Genomic DNA, 19,005 nt, shown 5'->3' with positions numbered 1-19,005 from the left:
ATTGTCCTACAAACCTCTGCACTTGGAGGCCCAACAACGTCTACAAGAAGAAAGTTGTGTAGTAGACATCAGCCTCGCACAGGAAGGCAAAAGCGACGAGGAGCACAATGGACCCGGGGTCCAAATGCAGTGCGTGGTTCTGATAATGTGAAAGCACGGCATTGAAGAAATCAGAGAAAGGGGGGACCAGGCCAGACAGGAGAGCGTGAAGGTGGATGGGGATCTCGGTGGCCGTCATATCGATCTAAGCCCGTGAAGCTGGCCAGACCGTCGCCGCCTTCCACTCATTGGAAGCAGCGGCAAGGGTCGGCCTGACCTTGTCCAACCCCTCCTGATTGATCACTGTCGACCGACCAAGCGCGGGCTCAAAGTACGAACTCTTTGAATATCCATAGTACTAATGATGATTGCACTAGTCATGATGAAAATGCCTCTTATAAGCATGTCAATTTTTGTGGAGTGCATAGAGTTTGCAAGTACACACTAAATAGGGAAGATAGATTTTGCAAGAGGCATAAGTATTTAGAAACTAAATGGTTGCAAGAAAGGCTAGATGTTTGTGCTGAAAATTTAAATTTTCTTACCCATCCTTGTGAATTTTGCAATGAGCGTGGTCATTTAAATATCCAATGCAAATTGTTTCATGATCGAATCGTGTCCAAAAATTGTGATGACTTGATTTCCCTTGCGCATCATAATGAACTTAGTTTGCTTCTGGGTCATGAAGAAATGAAACGTATAACTAAGGATATTCCAGAATTTGCCCTTGAGACAGTTCTTGATTTTGATCTAGAGGAAATTTATATGTATTGTGCGGTGAATTGCATTGAAAATCCTTATATTGCCAATTACATAAAGACAAGAAAACAAATAGAAGATGAAGAGAATACTAATGAGCGGGATCACCATTATGCACTAGAGGTCACGCGAGGATCCTGCCCTCGACGGTTGCCCGAATTGGAATCCCAATATGTCGGCGTTCTGGGAACCAGAGTACCCAGACTTGCCTGCCTGCGGCCCATGGCATGGCTCGATCGGCGACCTGGTACGGCCCATCTTCAGCACCGACAGCATAAGACCCTCACGAGGGGCCAAGCCTCGCGAGCCGGATGACGCCAAGACCTCCAGAAGGAGTGGCCTCATTACGCTGGCTCCTGAGGAGCGGAGATTTCCATGCGAGCCCTCACCTCGTGAGGTTCAGATGACGCAAGCCATGACGACCAAGGCCAGGCAGGCGCCAGCGAGCGCAGTACAACAGATTTCCTCTTTGGTGCTAAAGAGGCAAGCGCAGACGCGGAGTCCCGAGGAATCAACTAAAGGTTTCCATTTCCATGCTACAAGACCAAGACCGCCAGGACGAAGGTCATCACCGAGCCCACCACGACGTCATAACCAGAAGCTTTGTAGGCGCAGACCACCTTTCGTCAGGATAAGATGTACTAGTTGTCTTCCTTCGAATTTGGCCGTTGTAGGATCCCTTCCCGCCTTCATTTTAGGAAGAGGACCAAGGCCACTATAAAGATAGTCTAGCCACCACCATAGAGGGGGACAGATCATCCAAACCATCCACACCCTCACAAGCACAAGAACACACCTCCTGAGGTTGTTTTTCCTCTGTACTAGTTCATCCTCAGCCCACCTCGAGGCTAATCCACCACAAAGCAGGAGTAGGGTACTACACGCAAGGTGGCCCGAACCTGGGCAAACTGTCTTGTCCCTTTCTTCATCAGTTTGTCGAGTTAGGTCATGAGATCGACAAGTTGGCAGGCTAGGGAGGTTGAGTTCTTCGCACGTACCCCAGAGTTTGAATCTACCTTGGGTCCGCGGAGCCCTGAATTTGGCACAATACACTTCACTATTTTGGGTATCCAATGGGTGTGTGGGGACCCCTATGAGCAGGTGATGCCTCATCGACATAGCTCATATCAGGCAACACGTGCTCTCGTCGCCATTATGTTAGGGAGCTATGGGGTGAGCGCTACGTCGCTCACACCCCGGCGATCCACCGCGGCGACATCTTCAAGCATATCAATGCCGGGAAGGCGGTGCATGCAGAGAGCAATACGCAATCTGACTCCATTCAAGGGGAGACAGGCGGATTTGACTGCGGAGAGGGAGTTCCTTAGATGGTGCACATTCGACATGAGATTGTGACATTCATCGAGTCAAATCGCGCCCTATTAGGACTTTGCCCTCTCAAAAAAGTCATCCCCAACCTTGACGACAATAGGCATGAATGGGACGAAGATGAGGTCATTGGACCTTAACACCGCCGCATGTACATGATGAGTCGACTCATCAAATATGCATGTGCCTCGTACACGCATTCACCGACATCATGGTGAAGAGCAACTAGTGCTTCTCCCAGGACATTAAATAGTCATCAGTTTAGTAAAAAAATGTTGCTAATCTACTTTTCTACCCCGGTGTAACCACTTTGTAATGCAATGTTATTCCAAGTTAGTGTTTAATCCCCAAAATTGAGTGTGTGCATTTTTGAGTTGATACAACAAAAAATAGATCAGAAAAGAGAAGATATGGCGACTTGGTGTTTGTGCATAGCGATCATGATCTCCATATTCCATATGGTGACCGGTGATATGGCGACTCTGCTATAAATGCTTTAAGAGCATCTCTAACCGGATCCTCTACTCGGTCCCTGTATGTCCAGGGACAACCTAGACACCACTTGGACCCAAAAAAATGCCACCCAAGACTCCAAACTCAGGCCATATGTCTGAGTTGTCCGGCACCCCTCAAACCCAAGCCATATGTGGTGCTGATTTGGAGTCTCCTAGACACGTCCGCCATGTTGGATCCGACAGGATGGATCCACATCAAATCCCTCCAAATTGACCAAACTAACTGTCATCTCTCTTGCATCCCGCACCTATGTTGGTGCCCTCCTTCCGCCCTTGCTCTGTGTCTATGTCGCCTACCTCCTCCTCCTCCTCGTCACACTCATTCTGCCATCCGCCCACCGGAGTCTATCGGAGTCCCCACTGTCATGAACAAGGCGAAGACTGTCACCTAAAGAAAGCGGCTTGCCCGTCAGCGTGCCTATGAGAAGGCTGAGATGGAAGCTGTTGAGAAGGCAGGGAAGAATGTCGTCCAAATGGAGCTCGTCGTGTCTACTTCGGCACCCACGCGCCCACTGACACGGCCACGCCTGACATTGTTCCGCCTCGGTAATTGGGGGCATCCCGAATGACTTCATGCAAGTAGAAGAGGACGCCTCCCTGGAGACGACATACGAGTCACCGCAACTCCAACATCGCGGAAAACGTCGGGCATCTTCGGCAGGGGGCATGCCCACCAACTGTCCGAGGAAGGTTTGGGTCAGAATTTACGGGGTTTTCCTTGCCCCATATGCTTTTTGGATCAATTTTAGGATGGTATCTTCATTGTGATGCATCTTTAGGACTTATTCAAGATGGTTTCATAAATGGCAGTCAGGAACCTCCAACTTATGAAATGAGTGATACCGATTCCCCTTCTGTAATGTTGGGCAATCATCGGGCACTCAAACAAAGAAGACTCCGTAGACAAGAGGACCATCATTCTCAACCATGAAGATGTCTTGTTGTGTAGAGCTTGGTTGGCCACAACCATGGATCTTATATGTAGAACTGAGCAAAAGGGCTCATAGTATTGGCAAAAAAATCCATGCTTGGTACCATGAACACAATCACTATGTGGAGTCGTAACACCCGCAACGAGGCTCTCTCCAACATAGATGGGCCACAATCCAAGAGTCCATGAACAAGTTTTGCGGTTTCTATGCACATGTGGTGAATAAGCAACAAAGTGGAGTTGGACTCAAAAGCCATGTAAGTTTTGGTTGCTTCACACAGTCGTTATTTTTATTGCTCAATTCGTTTGTGCCATTATGTTGACGTGTGATTTTTTTTCTTGCTAGATGAGGTTCGCCGCTACTTTGTACCATCAAGTTGAGAAAAATCCATTCACTCTGTCCCATTTGTGGATAGCGTTGAATGGGCGACCGAATTGACGCACCCCTTTATGAAGATCTCAAGAACCACACCAAGAATACGAAGAACAATTATGGCTCAAGCTCTCATCAACCTATTAGATTGTATGACGGTGATAAGCCAAGTGAAGGGGTGGACGGACAAGGGATTGTGCCAAAAAGGATTAGACATGTGATGGGGAAGAAGTGGGAGAAGGAAAGGCTAGTGCGTGACGGTGCGACAAGCAAATTGCCTACCACATGGATGTACATCTTTTCCAACAAGGGGGCGACATTGATGAAAATGCAAAAGAAAGGGAGGAGCAGAAGGATGAGAGGTACATGTTCTTCTTGGATGTGCAAAAAGAGAGGATGGAGTTCAATTGAGAGAGGGTGCGAGGGAGGTGAACATTGAAAGTCAGAGAACGGATATGGAGAAGTGAAATGAAAAAAAAAGTGAAAGCTTGAAAAGGCGAAGACATTGGAGTCAACTGAGATTGAGAAGAAAGCAAGGCTTGCGTGGTCACAGAGTCAAGGATCGTGGCTTTTCTTTTACCAGGGAGAGTCGAGGATCATGTTGCGGGACACTAGTTTCTTGGATGAAGAAAGAAGTGGCCTCTTGGATGACGAAAGAAGTGGTTCACCAACAAGCAGATGGAGATCAACGAGCACAACAAAGGTGTATTTTGATTCATTATGTATGGCCTGTGTATGAATAGGTAAAGTTTATCTTGGCTTGTGTTGAATTGCAGTTTATTTTGGTTTGTGTTGAATTAATTGTGTGCTATATAATCTACATGCATATGTTTGGGGGGCAAATTTGCCCATGCTATAACGTCACTATTAAATCTAACCTGTTTGTTTTGTTTTGTTTTTGTGAATGTAAGCTAGAGCACAACAGGGCCAAACTCCATATTACTCGACCCAAAATTGTCTGAAATTCTCTTCAAAATGGCGGAAGAGTAGTTATCAATCATACTCTCATAGTAATGTTCATTAATTGCTCAACACATTATTTTTGTTGACATGAGCACAGCCGTTACTCCTAACCCACAATATACAGGTGAAGTCAATACTATCTGACAAGAGTTGTGAATGTGTTTCTTTCGGGACATGGTATACTACATGTACAATTTGCTATATCTACTTCACATGGATTTCAATTTCAATTTTACATCCCGCATCTCCTGAGGACTTGCAGAATGTCAACCACAAGACACCTTTCGTTGTTTAGTGACTCTAGCCAAGTTCTCTGAAACTGCCCGGGTTAGGTTCTGATCCTCAAATCTGATATCCAGATTAAACCTGAGAAAGGCACAGATACTGGGTTTATAAGCAGCATAGATCAACTAAAGGCGTATGAAAAAAGAAGAGGTGAAGATCTCTACAGTTCTACGCTCAAGGAGACAAGTTAAGTGCACCTACTTGGGATCAAGGGTTATTTTCTGAATTTCTTTGACAGCGGAACTTGCTGCATATAAAGCTATTTTTCCAACCTGCATGTTTGATGACAAAACTCGTAAGGTTCCTTTTTGTTCCGAACGGTAAGTGACATAGGCATAAAGCAACTGCTCGGTGACCAGCTCAGTTCTGAGGTACCTCAAGCATCTTCAGTTTTGCATCATGATGATTTGGCAGGCAGCGTATCTCTTGGGCCATACGAGCCGACTCCCGCAAACTCTCAGGCGACAAAAAATCCAGAGCCAACTGAACCGTAGACTGAACCATATTTTAACAGAAGACGATGTAACTATATTTGCATACGATGAACCATTTCAAAGAGTAGATCATCCAAAGCAGTAAGGTTCAGTATAGCAATCTGTGATGGCACAAAATCACTAGAAGCATACCTGGAGATTTTTTACTTGGTAAGGACAGCCAGCTGGAATAAAAACAGCCTCGCCAATATGTTGTTCAAATGTCCGAGGTTCAATTCCTGTAAGAACGTACAAATACAGGTGACATAACGCAAATTAAAAATATACAAATAAGATGCAGCTAAATCATTAGTCTGCCTCATATGAGATATTACTAGCACACTGCTTACGTGGGACTTCGACAATTCGCCAAAAGGGGGGGATGTGATCTCTTGCCACTGCTTACTTGGGCCTTCGACAATTTGCCTCTGCCTACTTTGCAATTGATATTTTGCACTTTTTACTTGGGACTTCGAGGATTTGCCTCTTACAGGTGGGGCCCGCATGAAATCCCCAAATTGCCCATGTCCTCGATCGACCAAGCCAACAGACAAGCTCTTCCTGTTTGTTCATTCCCCATCTCTCTTGTGACTTGCCACGGGGAGCGGATCCAGAGTTGGCGGCCATGGTCACGCTGGCCAACACGACCAGGAGCCAGGTCCACATCTCAGCATCACAGTCCCCCCGTCAGACCAAGATATGATGCCTCTGGCTCTATCCGTCGCCGGTGAGCAATCCACAGAAGAAGTGCTAGATTGATTATTCCATGGCAGCATGGCAAGCATGCAAGCAGCTGATCGATTCTTCCATGGAAGCAAACACAGGATTTTGTGACGCTAATACACATCAGTGATTTATCCTGCTCTCCAAGCGAAAGGACTATGTGTTGCATCAGCTGTCGTTCAGAACACAAGAGTATACCCGGCTGACCACTGTGGAGCCAAGAGGTGCGAGCAGCAGCAGCAGCACTACGTGCAGCAGCAGCAACCAGCAGTACCTGTTGTAGAACCAGTAGGTGGCCGCGGCGGCGAGCAAGAGCAGCACAGGGCAGGCAGGGCATCAGCAGCGGCGGTGACTGGCAGGGCTGCTGAAGCATTCGCCGCGCCGTTCCAGCTCCCCAGCCGCTGCGGCGCGCTTGGCTACACACGGTTCAGGGACGCCGCTGTCACCGTGCAGGCCCTCGGGCTTCCTCTACGAGGGCCACCTATCGCTCGTCTCCACAGTGCCGGCCGTGGCTAGTTCACGCCCACCCAGGACCTACCATGGGACCTCCTCTACAAGTTCATCTTCATTGGCGCCGGCAGAGAGAACTTGAGAGGCGGAAGAGCTGGGACATTGGGGATTTCTACTTATTTTTCTGCCTCTTCAGTCAAACAGGCACAAGGGTATTGTTGTCCACTGTTTTGCGCATATATTATCTAAAACACTCGTAACTACTATTGTTTTTGACTGTAAAAGGGCAAATCCTCAAAGTCCCAACTAAGAAGTGGCAAAATATCATTTGCAAAGTAACCAGTGGCAAATCATCAAAGTCAAGTAGTGGCGAAAAATCATATTCCACACCAAAAAGGATGTAGATAGAAGTATCAGGTTGGGATTTCCTGGTAAACAAGACCTAGCAAGCAGACATTTGGTTGCTCTCTTTCGAGCAAAGAATTGGTATAGTTACATTTATTGATTCGGTAGGAATTTACGCCCTCCGTCCCATAATGCACTAGTGTAAAAAAACGTCTTACATTATGGGACAGAGGGAGTAGATGGCACATCATCTGCTTGATGTGGTATTGCAATAAAGTAGTATTATGGATTGCCCAAGTCTGAGAAGTTGGCAAAGTAAATGAAACAAGCTGCTATTGTGCATCAGTGAAAGGAAGTCGGTAACTATTGCATCTACCAACTTCAAAGCGATAATCTTTATTTGGTGTACTTACCATATTGATCCTTTAATACCCTTTTATGGTGCTCCCTGAGATATACAGCTTGATCATAAATAGGATGCTTCACCTGAAACCAAAGAAATAGTATTCTCAACATAAACATATTTGACAAAAGTGGTTCAGCCAAATTTGGCATAGAGTAGTGAGAAGTAATTACAGAGAGCATCGCCTGACTGTTATTTGTAAGTTCCTCCCAGTTAGAAGCTAAATATTTATTCAGCATCGGCACATCCTGCCTGCGGAAGACATCCCAAAGAGCACCAGGCTGAGATCTTTCTACACCATTAGTTTTTGCTTGCTCTGAATGTGATGAACTTGATAGCTCAGCAGAAGAGCCTGCAGAAGGGCCGCAAGACTTAGAAACTGTGTGTTCAGGTGATTGTTCCCCCATATCCAGATTCAAGTTTTGCACAGGTGCATGAGCATTTACATGCACTGCCATCCCATTGGCAATCCTTTCCGGCTGCTCAGGTTGTAGACTCTTTGGACATAGGTAACGCATTTCAGCTCTATGCATTAACATGTGTACCTATATACAGAAAAACATAGCATTAGCCATGTGGTGTATTTATTGTATTTCATTAATTTATTAAATTGCCGAGAAACAGATCAAAAGGTAAGTTGCAACATCAACCAGCATTCTCTAGTAAACGGATGTTTGACTTCAGTAAAACAAAAAGAATTTTGAAGTGTAAATATAGCAAAAGGGCAACTTACCACATCACCCATCTTAACCATCAGATTTGTCACTGAATCGCTTTTACCAGGTTGTTGCTGCCTTCCATATGCAATAAGCAGCTTTAGGCCTACTTCAGACTGTAGGGCATCTGGGGGTAACTTAGCCGCAAGGTTAAGAAAGCCCCACTTAGAATGGATAAAGTCTACTAAGGGAAAATTGACAATGAACTCTGGTCGCTGGCATAACAGAAACTCCTCTAATACGCTCACTGGAGGCCAATCTTTCAGTTTCAGCATAATTAACTTGCCATCTTCTCCCTTGTGACCATCTGAATAACCTTTGATAAATTGGTTGAGCTTGATATGCACCTGATTTTTTTTTTGTAAAGCAGCATGTAGATTTTAGGATAGCCATAGTACACAAAAAGTGTTTAGTTTTCTACTATCTTTCTTTTTCACTTCTTCAGTCATGATTATAGGATGGGGTAATGATGTTTGAGAAATCCTCGTACAAACAGAAGTAATTTTCATCACCTACATCTCTCTTGGGGCGAAAGTTATGCTTCTTACAGTCAAAGCCGACTAGCAACAGTAATATTATAAGTAATAGCATGCCACTTCAGAGTCTATAAACAGACGTCACAGTGATAAGATCATTTCAAATAGAAAGTGAACAACTGTTAGTTAGATAGATAAACTAGTAACTAATACTCCCGTTTTACCTCTGATTGGTTTGAGCAGTCCACAGCTTTAACTATCGCATTTTCATCCATTTTTTCATCCATGATCTCCTGGATTCCTCGCCAAATGCTTAACGGGTCCCAACTTGATGATAAAGAAGGCTCAAATGCATTCCTAATAATTACAGGCTCCCCATTTATCCAGTGTTTACGGAAATGGACAATACCCTCGTATTTTAAGTTCTCCAGTACAGAAGAGTACACAGAGTTCCCATCAATACCATCACTATCTGAACATTTTGAGAGACCAAAGTTATGGCGACCAATTGAGTCCAATCTTCTGCTATCGTGACAGGATGAGCATCCATTCTCAAGATCATGTGCTTTGCAACCATTAACCATTTCTTGAGAACTCTTTACAAGCTTACCAATCCAGTTTATTTTGAATATTCGCCTTAATACCAGCTTTGAGGAGCCACAACCACCAGCCTCATGAGGCCCACAAGTGATGCTGCCATCATTGTTGGCTCTCCATGTAGGAAACAAAGATCTGATGCCAATATCATTTGCATCTATCGGCTCTGGGAACAACTTATCGTTGACACTTGCTGCAGATGGTTCCAATCTTGCTCTGTCACTCGCACTATCTTTATTTGTCTCCACCACAGGACCTTTACTTTCAGCATATTCTCCTCTGACTACATTTGTCTGAGAGCGCCTAATATCTCGACAACAGTCAAGGCATAAGTCATACAAACATCTTGGACAGTGTCGATGATAATCAAACACTGGCACTTTGCAAAAGTCACTGCAGAAAGGTAACTTATAAGGTATTACACTATAGCTTTAAATTATATTGCAGGAATAATAAAATCCCAATGATAAAAGCAACAGATAGAAGAATGCAAAAGCAGTACCAGCACATTTGCTCATCAGAATTCATCTTTGCCCTAATGATGTCCATCTTGGGCCCTATTGCATATAATATGTTATGGTGCTGTTTGAAACATGCAGAGTTATTACACAAAGGAGGGTAAGAGGGAAAATAAGGTACCATAAGCTCTTGTTTCAACACCTATTTCAAAGCATTGGTCGGAGTAAATCTGCTTTAGCACTGGAAGAACATATGCCAAAATGCTATGAAGATATTTCAACTTATCTACAACAGATATCTCCTGCACCCTTGCCTTAAAAGAACAAAAGAAGTGTTACATAAGAAAACTCAGTAGAGGATGGAAATCAAATACATGGAAAGAGAAAAGGAAGAAAACTCCCAACAGGCATATTTGGTTGGATGCCAGATGTTGAAACACCTAAGTTAAACAACTTGTGGCATGCCACAGCTTAGGCAATGTATGACAAAAAGATGTGTCAACTGCATGTGGGGCATAGTGATCAAATAGTGGAACATGTTACAAGTTTGGCAAAGAAACAAACACTAGGCTAAGAAAGTCAAAGTTGGCTAACTTGGTGTTGCAAGCTGTGCAAATTGTGGAATTTGACTCAGTTAGAGCTATGGTTTAGCATCAAGAGGGCACTTTTGTAAAAGCAACCGTAAGAATTTCTCAGATACCCTGCCATCAACCAAACATGCCCTACATACCTTAATTACGTTGTCTCCTTGTAAGCAAACTTTGCAGTTACAAATGCCACGGCATGCTGGACAAACCTTTTGAATATCATCTATTGCAATGTCAGAGTACCTACATTACATATTCTATTAGTAAGGAAAAGCAATAATGAGTCTGTAATCAAATCTATAAAGCCGAAATCGCCAAGTATGCACACCGTACAGTGTAAGGTGACAACATACGCAAATTTCTAACATGCTAACCAAGCATAACCAATAGCCACAAAAATAAGGTGTTTCCTTGACAATGCAACAGTCCCCACGGTGAAACTAAAATTGATCTTGAGCAATATATTTTTGAGATCCTAATGAACTCAACATCATGAAAATATTTTTCAAGTCAAGTGCACTCTCATTTTCATATGATCACTCTAAATAAAAACAAGATGTTACTGATCAGAAGTCAGTGGCTCGACAGAACTATTTCTACTGTGACCCAAAATATGAGGGGGACTAGTAAACATGGACGGAGGTAGTGCATGTTATTGTTAAGACCCAACACAGGACCATTAAACTCTAAGCAAGAAAATATTCTTCCTGTTTAGCCAGCTCAAAGAGCATGAAACATTAGCTGTTAGTCTGTCACCCTGAACACCTATTCATCCCGCAACCGTTGCAACTGATCCTCTTAGTCCTTAGCAACTTTTTCCAACGTGCACAGCCATTGCATGCTCCACTTCACGCACTGACTGTTTCTCATACACTGATTGTGGAGTTCATAAATTGTGTTACCCACACCATTGCCGTCAGCATTGATCGCCATCCCAGTTCTTTGAAGGTGTCTCTCCATCAAATTGGTAGTGTACCAAGAAGGTGTGTTTGTACTTGATATTTTGTATAAATGTAATTGGGTGAGATCAGATCTGATTCTCTTTTCAATTAGGCCATATTGAACTTGTTCTTGAGAAGGGACCGTCAGGAAAAAAATCACATTGGTTGTGGAACATTAACTTTTTATTGTTATGAACCAAGATAATGATTAATTTTTCCTTTAAAAGGCCACGGCAGAGGCTATGCTTCTGAAATTACCAAGACAAGACACTAACCAGGAACATCTCTATGTGCTTCAGCAACATGTTCCAACAGGAATGCCCTAGAGTAGTTCCTATGATTTGGCAGTTCCTATGGACAAGTGCCTTCCTCTAGGATGGAATTATTCTTGAATCAAGATTGACACTCTTAATAATAAGTGTAGAACAGTATAATCCATATCGCAATATACCATCTGGAGATGCAGCCGCCGCAATACCCCCTCCTGTCACAGCTGGTACACCAAACGGCACTGACACTCCTCCGGCATTGGTGGCAACTCGTCTTCACCTCGGCACAGCCTTGCAGCCCTACAGAGGCTCTCCCGACTAGCTCCTGCCGTCATCGACATGTATCACCAACATCAGCACCCCAAAGCAGCGCGAGCCACACACACACAGAGACACACACAAAGAGGTAAAACCAACTGACCGCTGCGGTGCGCGAGCCGATAGCATTGATGAGGGGCAGCCCCCTCCGCACCGCCGGCTCCGCCACGTAGACAGGCTCCCCGACGACACTGCCGTAGAAGGGCCTCGCGACAGCCATTGGCAGGGGCAGGTCAGCGTCGGCGTCGCCCTCACGGGGCGGCGCGTAGGAGGCGGCGGCGTAGGAGGGGGAGGACCTGCGGAGCGTAGCGCGTAGCGCGGAGGAGGCGGCGCGCTTCTTGGCCTGGACGTAGTGCTTCTCGCAGACGGTCTTGTCGGGCATGGAAGGGGCGCTGCAGCGCCACTGCTTGCCGTCGGAGCGCTTGCAGCGGAGGTCCTCCGGCACGGCGTCCATCCCCCCGGCCCGTCACGCCTCCATGCGCGGATCCGAGGGGAGGGGGTTAGGGTTTGGGGAGGAGATCGGGGAGGGGAAAGTGGTGGCGATGCTGGTGGTGGTGGCGGTGGCGTATAAGTGGTGGTTGGGCTCCGTGTTGTAATTTGGAGCTTTGCAGTGGGCTGCGCTGCAACAAGTCTCCATCCATCTCCGGACCTGCCCTGCCCTGGTGCCTCCCCCTCCCACTGCTGTGCTGTGCTGTGCTGTGCTAGGCTAGGCTAGGCTGCTGGTGGTGGTGGAGTAACTCCCCTTCCTATTTGGTGGTGGGTGCCTTTGCCTTGCCTGCGTGTCCGGGGACGGAAGGAAGAGCAGCATCTGCGTGTGTGAGCAGCTGCGCAGGGGAAGGAAGAAAGGAAAGCCACCGGCAATCAAGCCGTGGCGGAAGGGGTCTCTCCTCTTGCAGGGGGGAGGCGGTCTGGTTCGGGGGTCTTCCTTCATCTTCATGTGGGCGGAGGAACGGAAAAACGCTGCGTGCCCAGTCACGGCCGCTGGCCACACCGGATGCATCCACCATCAAACCGCCCCATTATGTCCCCGTGATCCGGACATGTTTTACCATCCAACACAATTTTGTATTCGTGTGTTGACATGTTTTTTTAAATATGAGCAATGTATCATAATTTTATTAACAGAAATACTAGATAAAGCATGGCTAAAATAGCAGAGATCAAGCAAGGCATGCAATCTGACAGAGAGAAAGTAAATAGTATCTGCAAATATGAACTAGAACCAAATATATCTAGAGCATACACTAAAGCAAGAAACTGTGGCAGAATCTCAAACAGAAAAAGTATGAACATGTATGGTACAACAGCGGAAGTACTGGTCTTGGGGTTAGTGTCCTCGCCAGCCATGTCGTCGAGGAGGTTGTCGATGTCGGGGAAAAAGTCGTCGTCGGATAAGTAGTCGTTGGAGTCCGGGCCTTCCGTGACGAAGAAGTCAATAGTCGCGCGGAGCTGAAAGTGCAACTATCCCTAGGTGGTTTTGGTAATTCATAACAACATATAGCTCATTGAGCTAATGCTATTCCAAGATGACTATTTCAGGAAAGCTCAATGATTGGCATGGCATGGATGTGAAAGTGGAACCCTCAAAATGCTAAGGACAAAGGATTGGCTCAAGCGCAAAAGCTCAAGACTCTTCATTTTATATTTTAGTGATCCAAGATCACATTGAGTCTTTAGGAAAAGCCAATACTATCAAGGAGGGATGAGGTGTTGCTTAATGAGCCTTTTGCTTCATGTGCTTAGTGATATGCTCCAAAACCCTCAACTACTTTCCCATATCCACATATGACCTAAACCCTAAGCCAAACTCGGTCCTACCGATTCTTTCTATCCGGCGCCACCGAGTTTCACTTGTCATAAGCCACTGCCAAACCCTAGCAATTCGGTTCTACCGATAGGGATTTCGGTCTCACCGAGATGGGATTGCAAACTCTATGTTTCCCTTTCGTAACTTTTCGGTCTCACCGAAAGAGCGAATCGGTCCCACCGAGTTTGCAATGTAAACTCTTTGTTTCCTTTTTGTAACTTTTCGGTCTCACCGAAAGAGCAAATCGGTCCCACCGAGTTTGCCTGACCAACTCTCTGGTTAGCTTATTATCAAACTCGGTCTCACCGAGTTTGTGTAATCGGTCTCACCGAGATTACGTTATGCCCAAACCCTAACCATGTCGGTCCTACCGAGTTGCATGTCAGTCCCACCGAAAATCTCTAACGGTCACTAGGTTTACCTTTTCGGTCCGACCGAGTTTGTTGATTCGGTCCCACCGAGATTGGAAAACTGTGTGTAACGGTTGGATTTTGTGTGGAGGCTATATATACCCCTCCACCTTCTCTTCATTCGTGGAGAGAGCCATCAGAACACATACACAATTCCATATGTTCTGAGAGAGAACCACCTACTCATGTGTTGAGACCAAGATATTCCATTCCTACCATATGAATCTTGATCTCTAGCCTTCCCCAAGTTGCTTTCCACTCAAATCTTTTTTCCACAAAATCCAAATCCTATGAGAGAGAGTTGAGTGTTGGGGAGACTATCATTTGAAGCACAAGAGCAAGGAGTTCATCATCAACACACCATTTGTTACTTCTTGGAGAGTGGTGTCTCCTAGATTGGCTAGATGTCACTTGGGAGCCTCCGACAAGATTGTGGAGTTGAACCAAGGAGTTTGTAAGGGCAAGGAGATCGCCTACTTCGTGAAGATCTACCGCTAGTGAGGCAAGTCCTTCATGGGCGATGGCCATGGTGGGATAGACAAGGTTACTTCTTCGTGGACCCTTCGTGGGTGGTTGCTTCTTCGTGAACCCTTCGTGGGTGGTTGCTTCTTCGTGGACCCTTCGTGGGTGGAGCCCTCCGTGGACTCGCGCAACCATTACCCTTCGTGGGTGGAGCCCTCCGTGGACTCGCGCAACCATTACCCTTCGTGGGTGGAGCCCTCCGTGGACTCGCGCAACCGTTACCCTTCGTGGGTTGAAGTCTCCATCAACGTGGATGTAGGATAGCACCACCTATCCGAACCACGGGAAAATATCTGTGTCTCCAATTGCGTTTGAATTCTTCAAACCCTTCCCTTTACATTCTTGCAAGTTGCATGCTTTACTTTCCGCTGCCAATATACTCTTTGCATGCTTGCTTGAATTGTGTGATGATTGCTTGACTTGTCCTACAATAGCTAAAATCTGCCAAGAACTAAAATTGGGAAAAGGTTAAGTTTTTATTTGGTCAAGTAGTCTAATCACCCCCCCTCTAGACATACTTTCGATCCTACAAGTGGTATCAGAGCCAGGTTTCCATTTGCTTTGATCTCCATAGCTTTTGGTGGTCATAGCCTTGGTTTCACAACCTAAGAGAGTATGGCGTCTAGCGAGGGAAATTATCACCGTAGAGGTCCTTACTTTGATGGTACTAATTTTGCTAGTTGGAAGCATAAAATGAAAATGCATATTCTTGGACATAACCCCGCCGTTTGGGCTATTGTGTGTGTTGGTTTGCAAGGTGACTTCTTTGATGGGAAAGAACCAAACCATGAAGCTACCGCGGATGAGTTGAAGATGTTGCAATACAATGCTCAAGCTTGTGATATTCTCTTCAACGGATTGTGCCCCGAAGAATTCAACAAAATCAGTCGTCTTGAGAATGCAAAGGAAATTTGGGACACTTTGATTGATATGCACGAAGGTACCGACTCCGTCAAGGAATCCAAGTTGGATGTGCTTCAAAGTCAACTTGACAAGTTCAAAATGAAGGATGGTGAAGGTGTCGCTGAAATGTACTCCAGGCTTGCTCTCATCACAAATGAGATTGCCGGCTTAGGAAGTGAAGAGATGACCGATAGATTCATCATCAAGAAGATTCTAAGAGCCTTGGATGGAAAATATGATACCGTGTGCACATTGATCCAAATGATGCCCAATTACAAAGATCTCAAGCCAACGGAGGTAATTGGAAGAATTGTTGCTCATGAGATGTCACTTAAGGATAAAGAGGAACTTCACAATAAATCAAGTGGTGCCTACAAAGCCTCATGTGAAGCCCCTACATCATCAAGTGAGAAACAAAACTTCAATGAAGAATTGAGCTTAATGGTGAAGAACTTCAACAAGTTCTACAAGAGTAGAAGCAAAGATAGAAGCTTCAAGTCAAGGTCCTACAATGACAAAAGATCTTCTAGTCGAGAGCGAAACTGCTACAGTTGTGGAAGACCCGGACACTATTCCAATGAGTGTACGGCTCCCTACAAGAGAAGAGAAGATTCTCCAAAAAGAAGAAGCAAAGAATCACCACCAAGAGAGAGAAGGAGTAGAGATGATCGTTATGAACGAAGATACTCACGGAGAAGCAAGGATTCAGAAAGGAAGGAAAAATCATCAAGGAGCTACACAAAACGAAGACATCAAGCTCATGTTGGTGAATGGGTATCCGGCTCCGACTCCGACAGCCACTCCGAGAGAAGTTATCACTCCGACTCCGAAGATACTCAAGATGAAGGTGTTGCCGGTCTAGCACTTGTGTCAACCAACTCCTACGACATATTTGACTCACCAAATGAAGGAATTGGAAGATGCTTCATGGCCAAAGGTCCTAAGGTAACACACCCCGAGTATGTTGATTTCAATAGTGATGAAGATGACTTGTTAGGTGATGATTTGCTTGTTGACAACTCTAGTGATGAATACTATGATGAAACGTCAATTAATCATGCTAATCAAGATAAAACGAATGACAATAATAAGGAGAAGATTGAGGCTCTAACTAAAGAACTAAACACTCTTAAGTTAGCTCATGAAACTATCTTCGAATATCATCGAGAACTTTTAAGAGCTCATGAGAAATTACGCTTTGAAAAGCTCAATCTTGAGCAAGAGCATGAGTTCTTAAAAGCAATCAATGATGATCTCCGCAAGAAAAGTTCTTCTTACATTGCCAAGCGTTTACTCTTGTCCACTTACATGCCTCAAGTCAAGTCTAGTAACAAGAACAAGAAAGATTCTTCCTCTAGCAGGAACAATGATCATGCTAAATCCAATATTGTTGCTTCTAGTAGTTCTCTTGATTCCACTAATGATTCTCTTAGCCAAGTTACACTTGAGCAAGAAAATAGCTTATTGAAGGGAATTATAGAGAAAGGAGTGTACAAAAGCCTTGCCGGGAGTAAGCAATTCAAGGAAATTGTGCGCAAGCAAGGAATGCACCGGAAGAAACAAGGTGTTGGTTTTGAACGAAAGTTCAATGCCAATGGAGTTGAGTGGGAAGAAGACCAATACCCCAAGACAAAGTTTGTTCCTCAACAAGAGAAGTATGATACTTCTTTCAAGGGGACACAAGCTCAAGATGATATTTCACCACAAGACTACAAGCAAAAAGGCAAGGACAAGCTTCAAGAGGAAATTGATGCATTTGAAGAAGCTCCTAAGACCTTAGTCAAGTGGATTCCCAAGACTACTTCAAGTTCCACTTCATCAAGTATGACTACAACTCCAAGGATTCCCATCAAGATGGTGTGGATCCAAAAGAAGAAGAACTAGAGAGTTCTTGAGGGTGACTCCGCCAACATACTTCACTCTTATCATTTTGGCAAGAACAAGTGCAATCAACTTCCACATCTTGCACTAGTTCAAGGAGTCACAAACCCTCTTGTTGGTAAGACAAGGGACAAGGTAACCTAAAAGTTTTCATGGACATCATCTTGTGTGTGCATCACTCTATGTCTATGGATATCCTTGTTTGTTCCTTGTGGGACTAACCCATGTAGGTATTGTAAGTGCAATTCACTCAAATGGATAGCTCCAAGTGATCTACATCAACATTGAGCATCCACATCTTCAACATCTACATGAAGTCATCATCGACAAAACCCGAGGTCAGTTCATCCCTCTAAGGGGGGATATCACATCTAGGGGGAGCTTTACTCTAAGACTTGAGCTAAAGCAACTCTAAAGATGTGAACACAACAATACTTTATGTAAAAGTGGTAACCCCACTTGAGCTTAAACGATGAGTATGACCTATGATCAAGTGTTCTCACTTGACTCCTAAGTCAATATACTCATATATAGATGACCTTGTCATCGCAAATTGCTTGATAGATGCTAGAATTGGTTGTGCATGCCTTGTCACATATTTCATTTGCCATCTTATTGTGTGAGCATGCTGGTTGCATATTTTACTCATTCGAGGACATCCACTTGTTGTTTTGATTGTTTGGTTTTATTTCCTTTTGCCAAGTGGATGGACAAGAATGCCTAAGAACCTCCTCTAGCTATCTATGCTTTTCTCGTCTCAAACTCTATTCATGCTACATCACAAAATTTGATCAAGTCAGATTCGAACCACTCTGTGTGAGGAGCGCTCGAAGTCCCCGATTCGTCATAAACTTAAACTTCCAAAACCTCTTTATGATTCTCGGTCTGACCGATACCCTACTTTCGGTCCTACCGAGATCATTAAGTTGATCTAGGTTTTCGATCTCGGTGCAACCGATTTGAACCATTCGGTCACACCGAGTTGCAACAACTGTATACAGTTTTGCATCTCGGTGCCACCGAGTTGTTCCACTCGGTCACACCGACAGGGTCGGGCTATATATAGTCACGGGCAAAAATTTGGAAATTTCTCCGAACCCCTTCGCCCGTGCGATAGCCTGCTCTGCCAACTTGGTCTCCGGATCGTCTCCTCGCCGCCAGCCGCCTCCAGTCGCTGGTCACCGTCGCCGTCAACGAGAATTATACCCCGCCGTTGCCGTCGTAGCGAGTCTCCGTCGAACTAGGGTATGGACTCGATCTTTGTGCTATTCCCCAATCCGATTCTTAGCACATTGTGATCATCATGATTCTTGCCACGTTTGTTAAACTTATATCCAGTCAATGAACTCGTAGATTAGGTTTAATTCGAAAATTTTAGGGTTAGGTTTCCTCCGAAACCATCTCGGACCCACCGAGTTGAAAAACTCGGTCCCACCGATTTGAAAAACTCGGTCCCACCGATTTGGCTTATGCCATTGCACAAGTGAGACTCGATCTGACCGAGAATTACTTATCGGTGTGACCGATTTTGG

The 19,005-nt window shown here is 45.0% G+C and overlaps 1 protein-coding gene across 8 annotated transcripts; it reads right to left on the bottom strand.

Annotated features, from left to right (window-relative positions):
* Window positions 1-4,900: 4,900 nt before the first annotated feature.
* Window positions 4,901-12,869, bottom strand: LOC123085844 (lysine-specific demethylase JMJ25). 8 transcript variants are annotated; one of them, XM_044507549.1, is made up of 13 exons: window positions 12,054-12,860; window positions 11,815-11,957; window positions 10,566-10,665; window positions 10,017-10,149; window positions 9,880-9,934; window positions 9,005-9,770; window positions 8,322-8,651; window positions 7,762-8,133; window positions 7,599-7,671; window positions 5,821-5,906; window positions 5,570-5,689; window positions 5,396-5,466; window positions 4,901-5,275 (listed from the first exon to the last, which is right to left on the bottom strand). In XM_044507549.1, the coding sequence occupies exons 1-13, from the start codon at window positions 12,402-12,404 to the stop codon at window positions 5,176-5,178; spliced, it is 2,700 nt and encodes an 899-aa protein (XP_044363484.1). In that variant the 5' UTR covers window positions 12,405-12,860; the 3' UTR covers window positions 4,901-5,175. The 8 variants fall into 8 exon arrangements, 3 of the variants coding, with proteins under 3 accessions (XP_044363484.1, XP_044363485.1, XP_044363483.1); XR_006440009.1 differs by having other exon boundaries at window positions 5,029-5,275; window positions 5,570-5,720; window positions 12,054-12,861; XM_044507550.1 differs by lacking the exon at window positions 8,322-8,651 and having other exon boundaries at window positions 12,054-12,869.
* Window positions 12,870-19,005: the final 6,136 nt, after the last annotated feature.

This window comes from Triticum aestivum, chromosome 4A (assembly GCF_018294505.1).
Source record: "Triticum aestivum cultivar Chinese Spring chromosome 4A, IWGSC CS RefSeq v2.1, whole genome shotgun sequence".
Classification (NCBI taxonomy): domain Eukaryota; kingdom Viridiplantae; phylum Streptophyta; class Magnoliopsida; order Poales; family Poaceae; genus Triticum; species Triticum aestivum.
The sequence above is the reverse complement of the archived record's forward strand: the minus strand, read 5'-3'. Positions and strand labels throughout refer to the sequence as shown.

What these genes read in the sequence shown, in the direction of transcription:
- LOC123085844 (XM_044507548.1), bottom strand. Translation starts at nt 12,404, where the DNA reads ATGGACGCCGTGCCGGAGGACCTCCGCTGCAAGCGCTCCGACGGCAAG. An exon ending in TGTTGAAACAAGAGCTTATG is followed by an intron (nt 9,935 to 10,016) that starts GTACCTTATTTT and finishes TATATGCAATAG; the next exon opens with GGCCCAAGATGGACATCATT. An exon ending in ACTGCTCAAACCAATCAGAG is followed by an intron (nt 8,652 to 9,004) that starts GTAAAACGGGAG and finishes AAAAAAAATCAG; the next exon opens with GTGCATATCAAGCTCAACCA.